The sequence below is a fragment of the Schistocerca gregaria genome, chromosome 5 (genome assembly GCF_023897955.1).
Source record: "Schistocerca gregaria isolate iqSchGreg1 chromosome 5, iqSchGreg1.2, whole genome shotgun sequence".
NCBI classification, from domain to species: domain Eukaryota; kingdom Metazoa; phylum Arthropoda; class Insecta; order Orthoptera; family Acrididae; genus Schistocerca; species Schistocerca gregaria.
In genome coordinates this window covers 415,563,757-415,582,163 of record NC_064924.1, presented here as the reverse complement: position 1 = coordinate 415,582,163, position 18,407 = coordinate 415,563,757, and the positions used below count along the sequence as shown (strand labels likewise).

The 18,407-nt window shown below is 43.9% G+C and overlaps 1 protein-coding gene across 1 annotated transcript in view; it reads right to left on the bottom strand.

Annotated features, from left to right (window-relative positions):
- Window positions 1-386: 386 nt before the first annotated feature.
- Window positions 387-18,407, bottom strand: part of LOC126272397 (uncharacterized) — a 125,425-nt gene continuing 107,404 nt past the window's right edge. The window contains exons 6-8 of the mRNA XM_049975220.1: window positions 12,169-12,438; window positions 4,557-4,723; window positions 387-603 (exon numbers count right to left, since the gene is read on the bottom strand). Coding sequence (XP_049831177.1) covers window positions 453-603; window positions 4,557-4,723; window positions 12,169-12,438 — 588 coding nt within the window. The 3' untranslated portion in view covers window positions 387-452. The remainder of the gene's footprint in view (window positions 604-4,556; window positions 4,724-12,168; window positions 12,439-18,407) is intronic.

Below are 18,407 nucleotides of genomic sequence, written 5' to 3'. Positions count from 1 at the left end.
TCTGCATGTTCACGGGGGCCCTACACGATAGTAGGCAGGTGTACCAAGTGTCTTAGCAGTGTTATTTTGTCAACCCAAAACACTATCAGCTTATTCCCTCGCGAAAAATCAGGCATTGTGTTGCATTGTCCCTGATACTGCTGAGTCCGCAGCACGAGCTTCTGCTTCTGCTTCTGGCCCACTACCAGTTCTCACGGTAATTGTTTGAAACGAACCACGCCTTTAAAAATGTGCTGGAACTCGAAGAAAGTGCTCTTCTCCTTGGAGTGAAAAAAAGGTCAGCAGAACCGATGTGGACTTGCCGTTAAACGTTTCCTGGCTGATCTCAGGTGACAGAGCAAAGGAACGTTTAAGGCGAGGAAGGTGCGAAATGAATGACTCGGGGATTTATCAAAAAGAGTATAAAATTTATTTAGAAAAGTGTCGCTATGTACAAAGAGAGTGGTGCCGCGTCAGGCGGCTTCCGGGGGCGGCGCGCCGGCGGCGTTCTCCTCTGCGACCTTGACGAAGGCGGCGCTCAGCTCGCCACGCAGCCTGCTCACCCCGCTGGCCGCCAGGTCGTACATCCAGATGTCCTTGTCCTCGCCCGCGGCCGGCTCCGACCTGTCAACACCAGGGCCGTGTTTAAGAACCGTGGGGTCCTACACTGAACCTGTGGTTCGGGTCATCGCCTGGTGAAGTTTTGTGATGAGGAATTCGCAAAAACAGCATTAGAGCACAGTGCGGCTCGAAGATATACATGGATGTTCACAAATTTTTAAATTCAGATAAATATGAGAGAGCGAAATTAGTAGTATCTGATATATAACAGTTATGCTGAGCAACATATTTATACGACTTCAGTAATGTCAATAATAATAATAACACTAATAATAAGAATAATAATATGCGTAACTTGTCTGAATAAAGAACGTACTGTTCATGTGGAGTTTTGTTTTGTACATAATTAAGAACAGTTTATGGCAAGATCGAAATAATGTTTAAGCTTTCGATACTGCTGCGGGAATTCGATAAGGAAATGAGACGCTTAAAGTAGTAAACGAGTTTTGCTATTTCGGGAGCAAAATTACTGATGATGGTCGAAATAGAGAGGATGTAAAATGTAGACTGACAATGGCAAGGAAAGCGTTTCTGAAGGAGAGAAATTTGTTAACATCGAGTATAGATTTAAGTGTCAGGAAGTCGTTTCTGAAAGTGTGTGTATGGAGTGTAGCCATGTATGGAAGTGACACATGGACGATAAACAGTTTAGACAAGAAGAGAAGAGAAGCTTTCGAAATGTGGTGCTACAGAGGAATGATGAAGATTAGATGGGTAGATCACATAACTAATGAGGAGGTATTGAATAGAATTGGTGAGAAGAGGAATTTGTGGTACAACTTGACAAGAAGAAGGGATCGGTTGCCAGGACATGTTCCGAGGCACCAAAGGTTCACCAGTTTAGTATTGGAAGGCAGCGCGGAGGTTAAAAATCGTAGAGGGAGACCAAGAGATGAATACACTAAACTGATTCAGAAGGATGTAGGTTGCAGTAGGAACTGGGAGATGAAGAAGCTTGCACAGGATGGAGCAGCATGGCGATCTGCATCAAACCAGTATCTGGACTGAAGAGCACAACAACAACAACAACAACAAAAACAACAACAACTCTCCGTTTCGCATTTTCGTGTAAGTGGGAGTTTTCGTGCTTTTTTATTTTTATGGCCAAAAGTACAAGTTCCCTAATTCATGTATTAGCTAACCAACACACCTAACGTGCAGGTAATGCAGTACGATCTTAACTGATTATAGCTGTTACGAAAACTTCCGTAATCCATGCTGACTTACCGAATTCTCTGGTAGTAAAGGTGTACAACAACCGAGAGGGAATAACAAGAGTGAAAGACCGAGAATGAAGTGCCTCGATTAAAAAATGTGTAATACAGGATTGTAGTCTCCCACCCTTAATGTTCTTTCTGTACGTCGAAGAAACAGTGATGGAAATAAAAGACAGGGTCAAGGGTGGAATTAAAATTCAAGGTGAGAGGATGTCAATGATAAGATTCCCTTTTGGCATTGCTGTCCTGAGTGAAAATGAAGAAGAAATACAGGATCTGCTGAATGAAATGAACAGCTTGATGAGTACAGAATATGGATTGAGAGTAAATCAAAAAAGGCAAAAGCAGTGAAAAGTAGCAGAATGTGAACAGCGAGAAACTTAACATCAAGATTGATGGTTACGAAGTAGATAAAGTTAAGGAGTTCTGATACCTAGGCACCAAAATAACTCATGACAGACGAAGCAAGGAGGACATAAAAAGCAGATTAACACTGGCAAAAAGGGCATTCCTGGCCAAGAGAAGTCTTCTAGTACCAAACATAGCCCTTAATTTGAGGAAGAAATTTCTGAAATTTCTGACAATGTGGGTTTGGGGCACAGCATTGTATGGTAGTGAAACATGGACTGTGGGAAAACTGGGACAGTACAGAATTGAATCATTTGAGATGTGGTGCTATAGACGAATGTTGAATTTTAGGTGGACTGATAAGATCAGGAATAAGGGGGTTCTGTGCAGAATCGGTCAGAAAAGGAATATACGGAAGACACTAACAAGAAGAAGGATAGGATAACAGGGCGTCTGCTAAGATGTCAAGGAATAACTTCCACGGTACTAGAGGGAGCTGTAGAGGACAAAACCTTTAGAGGAAGACAGAGATTGGAATACATGCAGCAAATAATTGAGGACATACGTTGCAAGTGCTACTCTGAGATGAAGAGGTTGGCACGGGAGAGGAATTTGTGACGGGTCGCATCAGACAAATCAGAAAACCGAACGATGACTAAAAAAGTAGTAGCCTACAGTAGTCTTACAACTCTAGTGACAAGCATTACCGAAAAGACGACAAAGTGATTTTCGACGTGGAACATTTCCCGAACAGCCAAGAGGCTATCTGGTAAAACCGAAGTCTACGTCAAGGCATCCATCTTTTGGAAAAATATGTCATAGTGAGGAACGATCACCATCACCAAGTTTCATGGTCTCTGCTAGATTTTTCCTTCCTACGAGGGCCACTCCAAAAGAAATGCACACTATTTTTATAAAATTACAGTTTTCATTCTGCAAGTTTTACAGTGTGTAGATACATCCTTGCCGCTTGTTTTCGAACTTAGTTCAACCTGTTCCCGTGAGTGGCGCCGTCACAGTATGTCTTCAAGATGGCTGCTACATTTGACGTTCGTTAGAAGCAACGTGCTGTCATAGAATTCCTGTGCTGGGAAAACGACACAGTGGGAAACATCCACAAGATGTTGAAAAAGGTGTATGGAGATGCTGCTGTCGATCGCAGTACAGTTAGTCGGTGGGCAAGCAGGTTATGTAATGAAAGCGGGCACGGCAATATTGAGGATTGTCCTCGCAGCGGCAGGCCTCGTACTGCACATACTCCAGACAATGTCCAGAGAGTTAACGATTTGGTGACTGCTGACAGACTCATCACAGTGAACGAATTGTCACGCTACGTTGGGATAGGGGAAGGAAGTGTTTGCAGAATACTGAAAGTGTTGGCGTTAAAGGTTTGTGCGAGGTGGGTTCCCAGGATGTTGACAGTGGCTCACAAAGAAACAAGAAAAACGGTATGCAGCGAACTTTTGGAACAGTACGAGAATGGTGGAGATGAATTTCTTGGAAGAATTGTGATAGGTGATGAAACATGGCTGCATCATTTTTCACCAGAGACGAAGAGGCAGTCAATCGAGTGGCATCATGCAAATTCACCCAAGAAAAAAAATTCAAAACCACACCTTCTGCTGGAAAAGTTATGGCTACGATGTTTTTCGATTCTGAAGGACTCTTGCTTGTGGACATCATGCCAAGTGGAACAACCATAAATTCTGAAGCATATGTGACGACGCTGAAGAAACTTCAAGCTCGACTGAGTCGTGTTCGATCACATCGGCAAAAGCAGGATGTTTAGCTGTTGCACGACAATGCACGGCCACATGTCAGTCAGAAAACCATGGAAGCGATCACAAAACTCGGGTGGACAACACTGAAACACCCTCCTTACAGTCCTGACCTGGCTCCATGTCACTATCATCTCTTTGGGAAACTGGAAGACTGTTCGGGACTCCTTTGTGGATGCTGCCAAACAGTGGCTCCAATAGCTTGGTCCAGAATTTTACCGTGTGGGTGTACAGGCGCTGGTTCCAAAATGGCCTAAGGCAGTTGAGAGGGATGGAAATTATGTGGAGAAATGAAAATATTGTTCCTAACGGATGTATCTCCACACTGTAAAACTTTCAAACATGAAGAATAAAAGATGGAATTTTTAAAAAAATAGTGTGCATTTCTTTTGGAGTGACCCTCGTATGACCTAGTGAATATGGTTAATTCCAGAATGAGATTTTCACTCTGCAGCGGAGTGTGTGCTGATATGAAACTTCCTGGCAGATTAAAACTGTGTGCCCGACCGAGACTCGAACTCGGGACCTTTGCCTTTCGCGGGCAAGTTTAATATGGTTAATCTTCGAAAGAGAGCCTGTAGAATGTGGCAGCTGAAATGGTGTGGGTACTCACGGCGGCGTGACGAGCAGCACGATGCTCTGCTTGGTGGACGGCAGCTGCTTCTCGGCCGCCAGCCAGTCGTCGATGTTCTTGCGGTCGGCCACGGCCAGCACCTTGGCCAGCCTCGCGGGCAGCGATGGGGGGTCCTCGTCAGAGCGCGCGCTCGCCGCGCCCTCCTCCTGCAAACAGGGATAGCGTCAGTAGCCACAGCCACACCAACTGGACGAGCCTCCGTCCCGGCAGCGTAGACCTATTGTCAGGTGCGCCACTACGACTGCGTCTCGTCGTCGACTAATAACCAAAATACGATCACACGGACAGATGCGATTAGCTACAAGAAGTCTTCAGTAACAGAACCCCATCATTATACCATGGCACAATAGGCCATTGTTAAACCCCCTTGCACAGGGTGACACAGGGGAGACGGACGGTTTTGACCTGCATAGTACTGGGGTGGTGGGAGGTGGTTGTAGTGGGGATAGTTCTGATCCACACAAGGCGCGATTTCATTTGCTCAGTCACTATGGAGCAGTGGGACTTGCAACGTTGAGTGTTTGTCAATGACAGTTTCGTGAAAAGCGGTGAGTCTATTATTGCTGCGCAGCGATTGTTTCGTGCGCCGTTTAATGTCGGTCGACATGGAGCTGTTCCGAGCAGTAACACAATCCTCAGATCTACATCTACATCCATACTGCTCAAGCCACCTGACGGTGTGTGGCGGAGGGTTCCCTGATTACCTCTATAGGTTCTCCCTTCTATTCCAGTCTCGTGTTGTTCGGGGAAAGAAAGATTGTCGGTATGCCTCTGTGTGGGCTCTAATCTCTCTGATTTTATCCTCATGGTCTCTTCGCGAGATGTACGTAGGAGGGAGCAATATACTGCTTGACTCCTCGGTGAAGGTATGTTCTCGAAACTTCAACAAAAGCCCGTACCGAGCTACTGACCGTCTCTCCTGCAAATTCTTCCACTGGAGTTTATCTGTCATCTCCGTAACGCTTTCGCGATTACTAAATGATCCTGTAACGAAGCGCGCTGCTCTCCGTTGGATTTTCTCTATCTCTTCTATCAAACCTACCTGGTACGGATCCCACACTGCTGAGCAGTATTCAACAAGTGGGCGAACAAGCGTAGTGTAACCTACTTCCTTTGTTTTCGGACTGCATTTCCTTAGGATTCTTCCAATGAATCTCAGTCTGGCATCTGCTTTACCGACGATCAACTCTATATGATCATTCCATTTTAAATAACTCCTAATGCGCACTCCCACATAATTTATGGAATTAACTGTTTCCAGTTGCTGACCTACTATTTTGTAGCTAAATGATAAGGGATCTATCTTTCTATGTATTCGCAGCACACTACACTTGTCTACTTTGAGACTCAATTGCCATTCCCTGCACCATGCGTCAATTCGCTGCAGATCGTCCTCCATTTCAGTACAATTTTCCATTGTAACAACCTCACGATATACTACAGCATCATTCGCAAAAAGCTTCAGTGAACTTCCGATGTCATCCACAAGGTCATTTATGTATATTGTGAATAGCAACGGCCCTATGACACTCCCCTGCGGCACACCTGAAATCACTCTCACTTGGGAAGACTTCTCTCCATTGAGAATGACATGCTACGTTCTGTTATCTAGGAACTCTTCAATCCAATCACACAATTGGTCTGATAGTCCATATGCTCTTATTTTGTTCACTAAACGACTGTGTGGAACTGTATCGAACGCCTTGCGGAAGTCAAGAAACACGGCATCTACCTGTGAACCCGTGTCTATGGCCCTCTGAGTCTCGTGGATGAGTAGCGCGAGCTGGGTTTCACACGACCGTCTTTTTCGAAACCCATGCTGATTCCTACAGAGTAGATTTATAGTCTCCAGAAAAGTCATTACAGTCGAACATAATACGTATTCCAAAATTCTACAACTGATCGACGTTAGAGATATAGGTCTATAGTTCTGCACATCTGTTCGACGTCCCTTCTTGAAAACGGGGATGACCTGTGCCCTTTTCCAATCCTTTGGAACGCTACGCTCTTCTAGAGACCTACGGTAATCCGCTGCAAGAAGGGGGCCAAGTTCCTCCGCGTACTCTGTGTAAAATCGAACTGATATCCCATCAGGTGCAGCAGCCTTTCCTCTTTTGAGCGATTTTAATTGTTCCTCTATCCCTCTGTCGTCTATTTCTATGTCTACCATTTTGTCATCTGTACGACAGTCTAAAGAAGGAACTACAGTGCAGTCTTCCTCTGTGAAACAGCTTTGGAAAAAGACATTTAGTATTTCGGCCTTTAGTCTGTCATCTTCTGTTTCAGTACCATTTTGTTCACAGAGTGTCTGGACATTTTGTTTTGATCCACCTACTGCTTTGACATAAGACCCAAATTTCTTAGGATTTTCTGCCAAGTCAGTACATAGAACTTTACTTTCGAATTCATTGAACGCCTCTCGCAAAGCCCTCCTCACACTACATTTCGCTTCGCGTAATTTTTGTTTGTCTGCAAGGCTTTGGCTATGTTTATGTTAAGTTCCCTTTGCTTCCTCAGCAATTTTCTAACTCGGTTGTTGTACCGCGGTGGCTCTTTTCCATCTCTTACGATCTTGTTTGGCACATACTCATCTAAAGCATATTGTACAATGGTTTTGAACTTTGTCCACTGATCCTCAGTGGGTGGAAGACTTCAGATCAACTTGAAACATACTGGATAAGAGGCATCCTGGCCCGAGACGTAGAGTAACGACACCAGAAAATGTTGAAAGGGTAAGGCAAGCGGCAGTCAGAAGCCCAGGACAGTCAGCTAGACGTCATGCTAGTGAGTTACGAATCAATCGTGAATAGGTTAGACGAATTTTGCATAAAGAATTAAATTTCCATCCCTACAAGATACTCATTGTCCAAAAACATAAGGAAAGTGATTTTGCTGTGCGAGAAGACTTCGCTTACAGAATGCAAGTGATTTTGGGATCGAATGAAAAGGAAATTTTATTGATGAGTGATGAAGCTCATTTTCATTTAAACGGGACCGTGAATAAGCAAAACCTACGTTACTGGGCTCCAGAGCATCCACACCTTATCCACCAGCGTCCTCTACATTCAGAAAAAGTAACAGTCTGGTGTGCTCTTGCTCTGTTGGCATTATTGGACCTTATTTTTTTTTGAAGAGAACGGGGCCACAGATATTGTTAATTCGGTTCGTTACATTCTTGAAACCCGAACTAAGAAGACGAAGAATTCCTTTAAAACGCGCTTGGTTCCAGCGGGATGGGGCAACATCACACACCACAAACACTTCAATGACAGCTCTTAGAGACATCTTTCCTGGCCGGATTATCTCACGTTTTGGCAATGTTCCTTGGTCTCCCAGGTCTCCCGACTTGTCAGTATGTGACTTTTTTCTATAAGGGTACCTTAAGAAGTGTGTCTATAGCCACAAACCACGAAATTTGGACGAGTTGAAAATTCCATCATTCAAGAAATTGCTGCCATCCCTGCAGAGATTTTAGTCCGTGTGATGGAGGATTTTGAGAAGAGACTTGAGTCCTGCATTCGAAGTGATGGACATCACCTTGACGACATTATTTTTCACAAATAACTTTGTTAACTAAAACGGCAAATAATGAGCTTTGATTTTGTGTAATAAAAACATGCATTAATTTTAAAGTTGACTGAGTATTATTTCATTAAAAACCGTCCAACTCCCGTGTGTCACCTGTAAGAGAGGTGACTGGAGAGAAGCCAATAAGTATCTACCTGTTTGCTAGTGACATCATTTTCCAAAATTTCTGAGAAGGCGATGTACTTTGGAACAGGGTCCTACTATAATGTCCTTAGTAAATAGCAATTTGAGTTTCATAAGAGCAAATCACCTGAGAAGGTAACTTTACAAGCATTAGATAAAGAAAAACACTGGTTTGCATTCTCTGTGACCTATCTAACAAATTTGACCGTGGGAATCACAGTATCATCCAATATAAACTGAGGTTTTATGGAACTAATTATATAACAAACGAGTGGACACTGCTAATGAAAAGAACGCTGGAAGCTGTACTTACTAATTTAACCAATGTAAACAGGAGAAATGATTCTGAAAACACACACACACACACACACACACACACACACACACACACACACACACACACACACACAATACTTGAGTAAAAATACCCAACTCATATTCCACTGCACAATAGCCGCTGTTAACACCCTGTATAAAAAGGTGGTACAGGGTGGTTCAGCTGCCCCTGCCTATAGATTTTATGCAACCTGCAACGCCTTCAAAAACCACGTTTGAAATTTTCACATTCTCTTGCTCTCTATGTGCAAACTATTGGTCCTACAGAAAAAATTAACAGAACATTTTTGTAGGAAATTTAATTTAGTTAGATTTTGTACTGCGATATGTTTTCGATGGTTGCCACAGTTTACGTATTATTCAATAAAAACCTGTTTAAAGATCACTTTTGTACGTTCTTGTAGAATAATTCTGAAACTATGGCCTCCGGATAAAACTTATCATAGTAGAGAATTTAACTACATTAAATTTCCTGCGAAAAGGTCCTGTTCATTTTGTTGTAGGACTAATAGTTTGCATATAGTGAGTGAGAGAATATGAAAATCTAATGCTTGGTATTTGAAGTCATTGTGAGTTGGGTTGCAAAACCCATAGGCAGAGGCAGCGACACAACAATATATATATATATATATATATATATAATGAGGAAGTATATAAACCTTGCCTAGTCGGCAGTGCAGGTCTCCTGCATTGTCTCCTACACTTCTCGGAGTATGGGACCTTACCACCTCCACCATATATATATGCTATCCATCCACAAGTTTTTCCTCTAGAAATGACTAATTATTTCGATTCAAGACCATACAAGAATTTCTCTATTGTATAGAAACTGTTGTTAAGGAGGAACATATTTAATGTCAGATAATTTATTTTCATCAGTAGATTGTCAAAGCGTTACATAGCTGCGTATTTCATCTGTTTCTGCGCCAAAGTTAGTTACATTAAAGGGCAACGTGGATAATTTATTCTTATAATCGTGTACTTGTGAATATCTCTGTTACTGTCAAACTTAGATGGTTTGTTGATAACAGATTTCAGTGAATAAATGTATTGTGGCGCTGCTCAAGGAAGTGTCTGCAAGCTTTAGGGAAGTTAACCACACACATAATTTTAATTAGTTTCTTTTGTGAAATGAATACTTTTTGTCTGACATCAGTGAATGAAAATATGCAAAATATTTAATTAACTGTCTTCTGCATCCCCAAAATTGGGTATTATTCTTATGCTAAAAATAGTCAAACCTAAACTTTTTAGCAAGTCTACTAAGTGGTTTGACCCATTTAAGACTTCATCAATATTGACACCTAAGGCACTGAATAAACTACTTTTTTTTCTTGTTTCCCTTCTTCTTCGTTTAAAGCTAGCACAAAATTATTATTCTCTCTGTTCATAGTTTTTTGCATGGCTTTACAACAATGCTTGTATAATTTGTGAACAGGACTAATTCTGCCTCCTGATTCAAACAAAATGGCATAGACTTGACATAAACAATGTGTTTCAGGGTTTTGCTTCAAACATATAGCGGTGTCAGAACAAGTCATGGGAAACAGCTTTTGTCAGAGACAATATGTTCACTGATACGTCTGTGCAATGCTAGATTTCTTTTTACTGAATTCTCCAGCCCTGTGATGACGAGGTTTCTCCGAACTATAGGTATCTACTACCCACGAGTGCAGCATCTGCATACTAACTACTCCAGTAAACTGATAGAGTGATTTCCAATAAGAAGACCTCCAGAATGAGTGTCTGTAATTTTGAGAAAAGTATTTTAGAAGTAAATCAGGAACCCATCTTACCCCCTCTCATGCAGAGCAGATGACTGGATTATATAAGGAACAGTCAAATGAAAACTGAACATGCGCCACTACGAGACCATGGGATGGTTTCATTGAAAAGTGATCGCCACATGCGTTAATATATTTATTCCACTGGGAGACGAGACGATCAATTTCTGTTTCGCAGAATATGGTTGCCTGTTGATAGATCCACAACCACACCCACTCTTGCATTTCCTTGTCCGACTGAAACTGATGTCCACGCATGTCTTTCTTCAGGTCACCAAAGATTTAAAAATTACACAGCGAAAGACTGGGGCTCTACAGAGGATGTTGCAGTGTTTCCCAACCAAACTGCTGAAGAGTAGCCTTCATCCGACTGACAGTATGGCGCCGGGGTTATCGTGTATCTTACAGGAACTTGAGTGAACAGCTCTGGATTTCGTTGACGGTGGAGATGTGGGTTATTTCCTCCGGCGGCTTTGTCGTTGGACTCGAGGTGATGGCACCACTTAAGGCCATGATGACCTCCTTCTTTGACTGTAGGCACACTCTGGTTGTCGAGTTCCTCGAGTGTGGAACCACAATCAATGCATAGTGTCACAAAGACACTATGCAAAACTGCGATGTGCCGTAATGTCTAAATGCCCGGAATGCTGTCAGATGGAATTCTTTTGCTAACGATCGTTCCTCAGTGCAATCTGACCAAGGCTACACTTCGACGATTTGTTTGCGAAATACTGCAACATCATCTGCTTCAGCCAGAATCTTTCAGTGTGATTTTCACACTGGCGACATGAAGAAAGACATGCACAGACGTCGGTTTTGGTAGCTGACCACGTTCTATGGAACAGGAATTGATCGTATTGTCTCCTTGTGGGATATATGTCTTAACATATGTGGTGATAGTGCTGGCGTAAGCTGTTGCCAGCACACCGGTCGGCAAAAATATAGCAAGAAGATCGAAAGTAGGCGCCGGATGAAGCGTGCCTATCAGGAGAGAGGCCAAAGACAGACTCGGAAGCAACGCGCCGCCAACGCCCTCTTGACGCAAATAATTAGATCGCCGCCGCTGCCTGGAGGGCTCAGTATCAGTCAATATCACAGCCACTCGGTCACTGGCATACTAACTCGCACTCCAAGTTGGGATCTGTCAGTACATTGTGACCAGATTAGTGTGAGTGGCAGGACTTGTACTTTAGCAGCAGTGAGGCTAACGTGGATTAATATTGAAGAGCTTGTACCACAACACATGGAGGTTGTTAAAGTATCTGTTAAAGTAAATAAAGAACCCTGTTAATACACGTGTGCAGTTATGTTGTAGATAGAGGATACTGGCCACATGAACAACATCCTCTCCCTTGATTCCTATGGTAGAATAGTCTACAGTGGCAAAGAGGATACAACAGTGATTATTTCTGAATGCAACAATTCCAAGGCACCATTGTGGCGGTTGTTCTGTTTTCATTTGACTTGCCCTGATAGGCAATACAAATCTCACACACAAGCTGCATGTTGCTGGAAAGCGCTAGCGAGCATTTTGTCTCCAAAAAGACGTTCCCAGTGATGTGATGCATTACCCCTAGAACGTTTAATAAGAACACTTCGGAACTCCCTGTATTCCGAGGTCAATTGAACGCAAAAGATAGAACCCTGTGGGATCCCTATTGCTATTACGATACGGCTTCTCCGTTTGCATTACTCAAACAGCCTGGCGTAACTTTTGACAGCCTGCTTGTGAAACAGTGGCGGGGTGTTTAGTGACTCACCTGGGACGGGCTCTCGAGCGGCGCGAGGATGACGACGCTGGTGATGTTGCGGCCGCGCAGCGCGTCGGGCACGGGGAAGGCGGCGCCCGCGACGCTGAGCGGCAGGTAGCGGCTGTAGCCGGCGGCGGCCTGCTGCAGCTGCGCCTCGGCGCCCGCCTCGCCCGCCACCACCACGGCGCGGTCCAGCGTCTCGCGAGCGTCTGCGGGCGCCGACAGGTGCGACTCCACTACGCGCCGGCCCTCTGCCGTGCCGGGCGTGTACCGCACCACCTGCACAAGCAACGGCATCGGCGTGTTTTTCTCTCTCTACGTACAGACGCTGCACGGTCGTCCATTCCGAGAAAATGACATAGCGTAAGGTGGCTCAGGTCCGACCCCTTAAGGGAGAATTACTAATTTGGCAGCGTAATTTACACTGAAGCGCCAAACAACTGGTATAGGCATGCTTATTCAAATACAGACATATACACTACTGGCCATTAAAATTGCTACACCACGAAATTGACGTGCTACAGACGCGAAATTTAACCGACAGGAAGGTGATGCTGTGATATGCAAATGATTAGGTTTTCAGAGCATTCACACAAGGTTGGCGCCGGTGGCGACACCTACAACGTCCTGACAAGAGGAAACTTTCCAACCGATTTCTCATACACAAACAGCAGTTGACCGGCGTTGCCTGGTGAAACGTTGTGATGCCTCGTGTATAGGGGAGAAATGCGTACCATCACGATTCCGACTTTGATAAAGGTCGGATTGTAGCCTGTCGCGGTTGCGGATCATCGTATCGCGACTTCGCTGCTTGCGTTGGTCGAGATCCAATGACTGTTAGCAGAATATGGAATCGGTGGGTTTAGGAGAGTAATACGGAACGCCGTGCTGGATCCCAATGGTCTCGTATCACTAGCACTCGAGATGACAGGCATCTTATCCGCATGGCTGTAACGGATCGTGCAGCCACGTCTCGATTCCTGAGTCAACAGATGGGGACGTTTGCAAGACAACAAACATCTGCACGAACAGTTCGACGACGTTTGCAGCAGCATGGACTATCAGCTCGGAGACCGTGGCTGCGGTTACCCTTGACACTGCATCACAGACAGGAGCACCTGCGATGGTGTACTCAACGACGAACCTGGGTGCACGACTGGCAAAACGTCATTTTTTCGGATTAATCCAGGTTCTGTTTGCAGCATCATGATGGTCGCATCCGTGTTTGGTGACATCGCGGTGAACGCACATTGGAAGCGTGTATTAGTTATCTTCTTACTGGCGTACCACCCGGCGTGATGGTTTGGGGTGCCATTGGTTACACGTCTGGGTCACCTCGTATTCGCATTGACTGCACTTTGAACAGTGGACGTTACATTTCAGATGTGTTACGACCCGTGGCTCTACCCTTCATTCGATCCCTGCGAAACACTACACTTCAGCAGGATAATGCACGAGCGCATGTTGCAGGTCCTGTACGGGCCTTTCTGGATACAGATAATGTTCGACGGCTGTCCTGGCCAGCACATTCTCCAGATCTCTCACTAACTGAAAACGTCTGGTCAATGGTGGCCGAGCAACTGGCTCGTCACAATACGCCAGTCACTACTCTTTATGAATTGTGGTATCGTGTTGAATCTTCATGGGCAGCTGTACCTGTACACGTCATACAAGCTCTGTTTGACTCAATGCCCAGGCGTATCACGGCTGTTATTACGGCCAGAGGTGGTTGTTCTGGGTACTGATTTCTCAGAATCTATGCACCCAGACTGCGTGAAAATGTAATCACGTGTCAGTTCTAGTATACTATATTTGTCCAATGAATACCCGTTTATCATCTGTAGTTCTTATTGGTGTAGTAATTTCAATGGCTTGTAGTGTAGATATAAAAAGGCATTATGGTACTGTGTTACAAGTAATGCATAACTACTCATTATTTTATCAGTAACTGTCGAGACTTTAACTGAATTATACGTACAGTCAAGGTCTACTCTTTCAACCCATCGTTCACTATTTGTAGTTTTATCAGCATCGACGGTTTACTGTCAGATGATCACGTATGCAGAAAAGAAAGAGATTTCAAGTACCCCGAAAAATATTTTAGTTAATAATTCAGTCAACACGCAAATTTTGAAAGAAGGTGAAACAGAAGAGATTATCCAGGCCTTTTAGCTGATAAAGGTAGGAAAAGTTGATGGGCTTGACGAGATCCTACCAAAATTCTTGAAGGAACTAGGAACATTGGGGAGAAGGTGGTTGGCCAAACTCTGCGCAGAATGCCTCTGAACAATTACAATCCCTAAGGTCTGGAAAGAAGCAGGGGTCATAGCTGTGCTAAAAGCCAAAGAATTTCAGAGCAATATCCTGCTGTGATCCTCATACAAACTATTTACGAGAATATTACTGACTAGTTTAACTGTGTACACTGAAGTCAACCTTCCTATATACCAAGCGACTGTTAGAGCAGGTAGAAATTGTTAGCGATCAAGTGCTGTTCCTCATAATCTGCACTGCGGTCTGATCATAGATCTTACATAAGCTTACGATACACTATGTATTGAGGGGCTACTGCATAGGCTAATTAGAATTGTCAGATGCAGACTATCTTACACCTTAGTCAAAAACTTAACAGACAAGAAAACCAAGATTTCCCTGCACACCTTGAACAGCAAGATCATAGTTCTGAATAACGGCCTGCCGCAAGGTTCGGCACTAACACCCATTCTCTTCAAACTATATATTGCCGTCAGGCCAGACACAAAATGACGACTTGGCCATCTAATATCAATGCAAAAATTTTAATGACCTCTACAAAATATTGAATGGAGACCTGGAAGTACTGAAAACCTACTGCCTCAATTGGCACCTACTTCCAACCCACTGACCAGCACCATAATGTATCATAACAATAGAGTCATATGAGACGATGCACAAACTCATACATAAAGATCATACGTAATTTGTCTTGACCTTAGTGAGAGAATACTCTTCGTATTCACCTGAAGTGTTTGAGACGACTAACTTCTTGCTGAACACTTTGATTGCCTCAAAATAAGGGGCGAAAAATTTGTGGAAGAGTTCTGGAATAAATGTTGCATTCAAATTACTGGTTCTTGTCCCTGTATGTAATGCTATTTGCCACATTCGAACTGAGAATTTCAGATCGACAAAATGTTTATGTTTACTGTTAAGGCAGAGTAGATGCCGAACAGTCAGGAATGAGAGAAATTTACGCTGTTTTTAAACTGCGTAATACGGTCCTCAGATTAAGGAAAGCATGTTAGCAGCACTAACGAGAGGAATATCGTTGTGCAACAGACATCTTGTATGCTACTGGTACATTCTTTTCGCAGTACCTTTGCGCCAAGTATCAAAGTGCTGCTGCTTTCTACACTGTAGAGCCAGAGAAACTGGTACATCTGCCTAATATCGTGTAGGACCCCCACGAGCACGCAGAAGTGCCGCAAAACAGCGTGATATGGACTCGACTAATGTCTGAAATAGTGCTGGAGGGAACTGACACCATAAATCCTGCAGGGTTGTCCAGAAATCCGTAAGAGTACGAGGGGTAAGGCTTCTCAGATGTGCTCAATAATGTTCTTGTCATGGGGGGGGGGGGGGGGGGTAGCTTACGTAGCTGTCACCTGTCAGCGTCATATCTAGAAGTATCAGTGTCTGATCACCTGCATCCATTCATGTACATTGTGCATTCCGACGGACTTGAGCAATTCCAGCAGGACCATGCGACACCCCAAACGTCCAGAATTGGTACATCGTGGCTCCAGTAACACTCCCATATCACTCTAACTTAAGACGCTTCACACCATTACAGAGCCTCCACCAGCTTGAACAGTCCTCTGCTGACATGCAGGGTCCATGGATTCGTGAGGGTGTCTCCATACCCGTACATGTCCATCCACTCGATACGATTTGAAACGAGACTCGTCCGACCACGCAACATGTCTCCAATCTACAACAGTCCATTGTTGGTTTTGACGGGGTCAGGCGAGGCGTAAGGCTTTGTGTAGTGCAGTCATTAAGGGTACACGAAAGGCCATATCATTGATGTTTCGTTCCATCGATAACACACTGACTCTTGCTGATGGCCAAGCATTGAAATCTGCAGCAGTTTGCAAAAGGGTTGCACTTCTGTCACGATGAACGATTCTATTCAGTCGTCATTGGTCCCGTTCTTGCAGTATCGGTTACAGGCCGCAGCGATGTCGGAGATTTGATGTTTTACCGGAGTCCTGATTCTACGGTACACTCGTGAAATGGTCGTGCTTGAAAATGTCTACTTCATTGCTACCTCGGAGATGCTGTGTCCCATCGCTCATGCGTAGACTACAACACCACGTTCAGATTCACTTAAATCTAGACAACCTGTCATTGTAGCAGAAGTAACCGATCTAACAACTGCACCAGACAATTGTCTTATATAGGCGTTGCTGACCGCAGCGCGGTATTCTGCCTGTTTACATATCTCTGTATTTGAATATGCATGCCTGTACTAGTTTTTTTTTTTTTTTTTTTTTTTTTTTTTTAGCTTCAGTGAACAAGGTGCCTAGACAGAGTCACAGACATCAGCATTTCAATCACTCTGGTTGGGACGATGTTGTATTGACGAGTCTATCGAGTATTGCTATAATGTGGAGAGCTACTCCAAGTCGATTTCTCACTTTTAACTGAACTCAGATCTCATTCCCTGCCTCAGAAGATGGACGACTTCTGCTTCACCGCTCTCCTTTCCGGAAGGACTGGTTGCGTTCTGCGTTAATTTCGGCGTAAAACTTGTGAACCCGCCGTGAAGCGTAGGCGGAGAAAGCAAAGAAAACTTGCATCCATCCGAACGCGGTAAGCAGTTCAAGGCCTTATTTCACGCCGCGTTGAGAACATATTCCGGCACTGAGTGAAAGTAATTTCTGTCGCCTTCATATTGTGCGAAACAGTCGCGGAAGCTCGGAGAGCACTGTTTTTGTATTCGAAAGCAATATTCGAACACCGACCGTGAAATACTGTGTGCATCGCGTGCCTTGAATTATAGGCAATGAAGCACCATTCGCCATGGCGAGTGAGATCTGATGAGTTGCTGTTGTCGAGATTACATTAAGTACCGTTGAGTTTGGAAACTGCGAGCAGTAAACCTCAAGTAATGAAAGGCAGTCGACAGCACTGCATTAAGTACAGTATCAGATCGAAAGTACCCGGACAACTGTTAATGGACGTTAATATGGAATTTACGCTCCACGCCTTTGTGACGGATTGAACACTGCTGCAGACACTTTCAATGAGTTTCGCGGGATCTCTGTTTGAGGAATCCAAGTTGATTTTTATGGAGGAGATTTCACTCTCCGAAAACGTCATAATTCTTGAGCATAAAACATGTTCCATAATTTTACAACAGATTTACGTCAACGATATAGGTCTATAATTGTGTCCTACAGCCCTTCTTAAAAACGGAAATGACCTGCGCTTTCATCCATCGCTAGGTACCCTTCGTTACTCAAGGGATCTACGATAAAATATTGATAGAATGGGAGCAAGTTCTTATGCATAATCTTTGTAGAATCTTACAGGTATCGCATTTAGTTCTGACGCCTTTCCACTGCTATATGCTGTGGCTGTTTTTCTATTCCGCGATCGGTTATCTCAACATCTGCCATTGCGACGTTCGTACGACGATTGAAAGGAGGGACCGTGTTACGATCTTCCACGGTGAAAAAATTTCGGAAGACCAAATTCAGTATTTCGGCCTTGTCTCTGTTACCTGCCGTTTCAGGTGCCAATATGGTCACTGAGTGAATCAACAGATGATTGTGACCCACTTATTGATTTTACGTACGACCAAAATCTCTTACGGTTTTTACTCAGTCTTGTTGACAAAGTTTTACATTCAAAGTTACTGAACACTTCTCTCTTTCCTCTCCTTTCGCTCATTTTCGCTTCGTCCAGCTTTTGTTCGTCAGCTAGGTTTTTAATTTTCTTGAATCTGAGATGAAGTTCTCTTTGTTTACGTAGTAGTTTTCTAACAAGGCTATTGATGCATGGTGGGTCTTTCCCATCCTCTAAGACCGTACTCGCAACGTACTTGTCTAGGTCACAGTGGACGATGTCATGCAATTTCTTCCATTTGTCCTCTACATCTTCGTCCTCATCACCGAAAATTTGATGCTGACTGCCCATAAGCTTTGAAATTTGTATGTTGTCAGTCTTGCTGTGCAAAAATATCTTCCTATCTTCCTTAACAT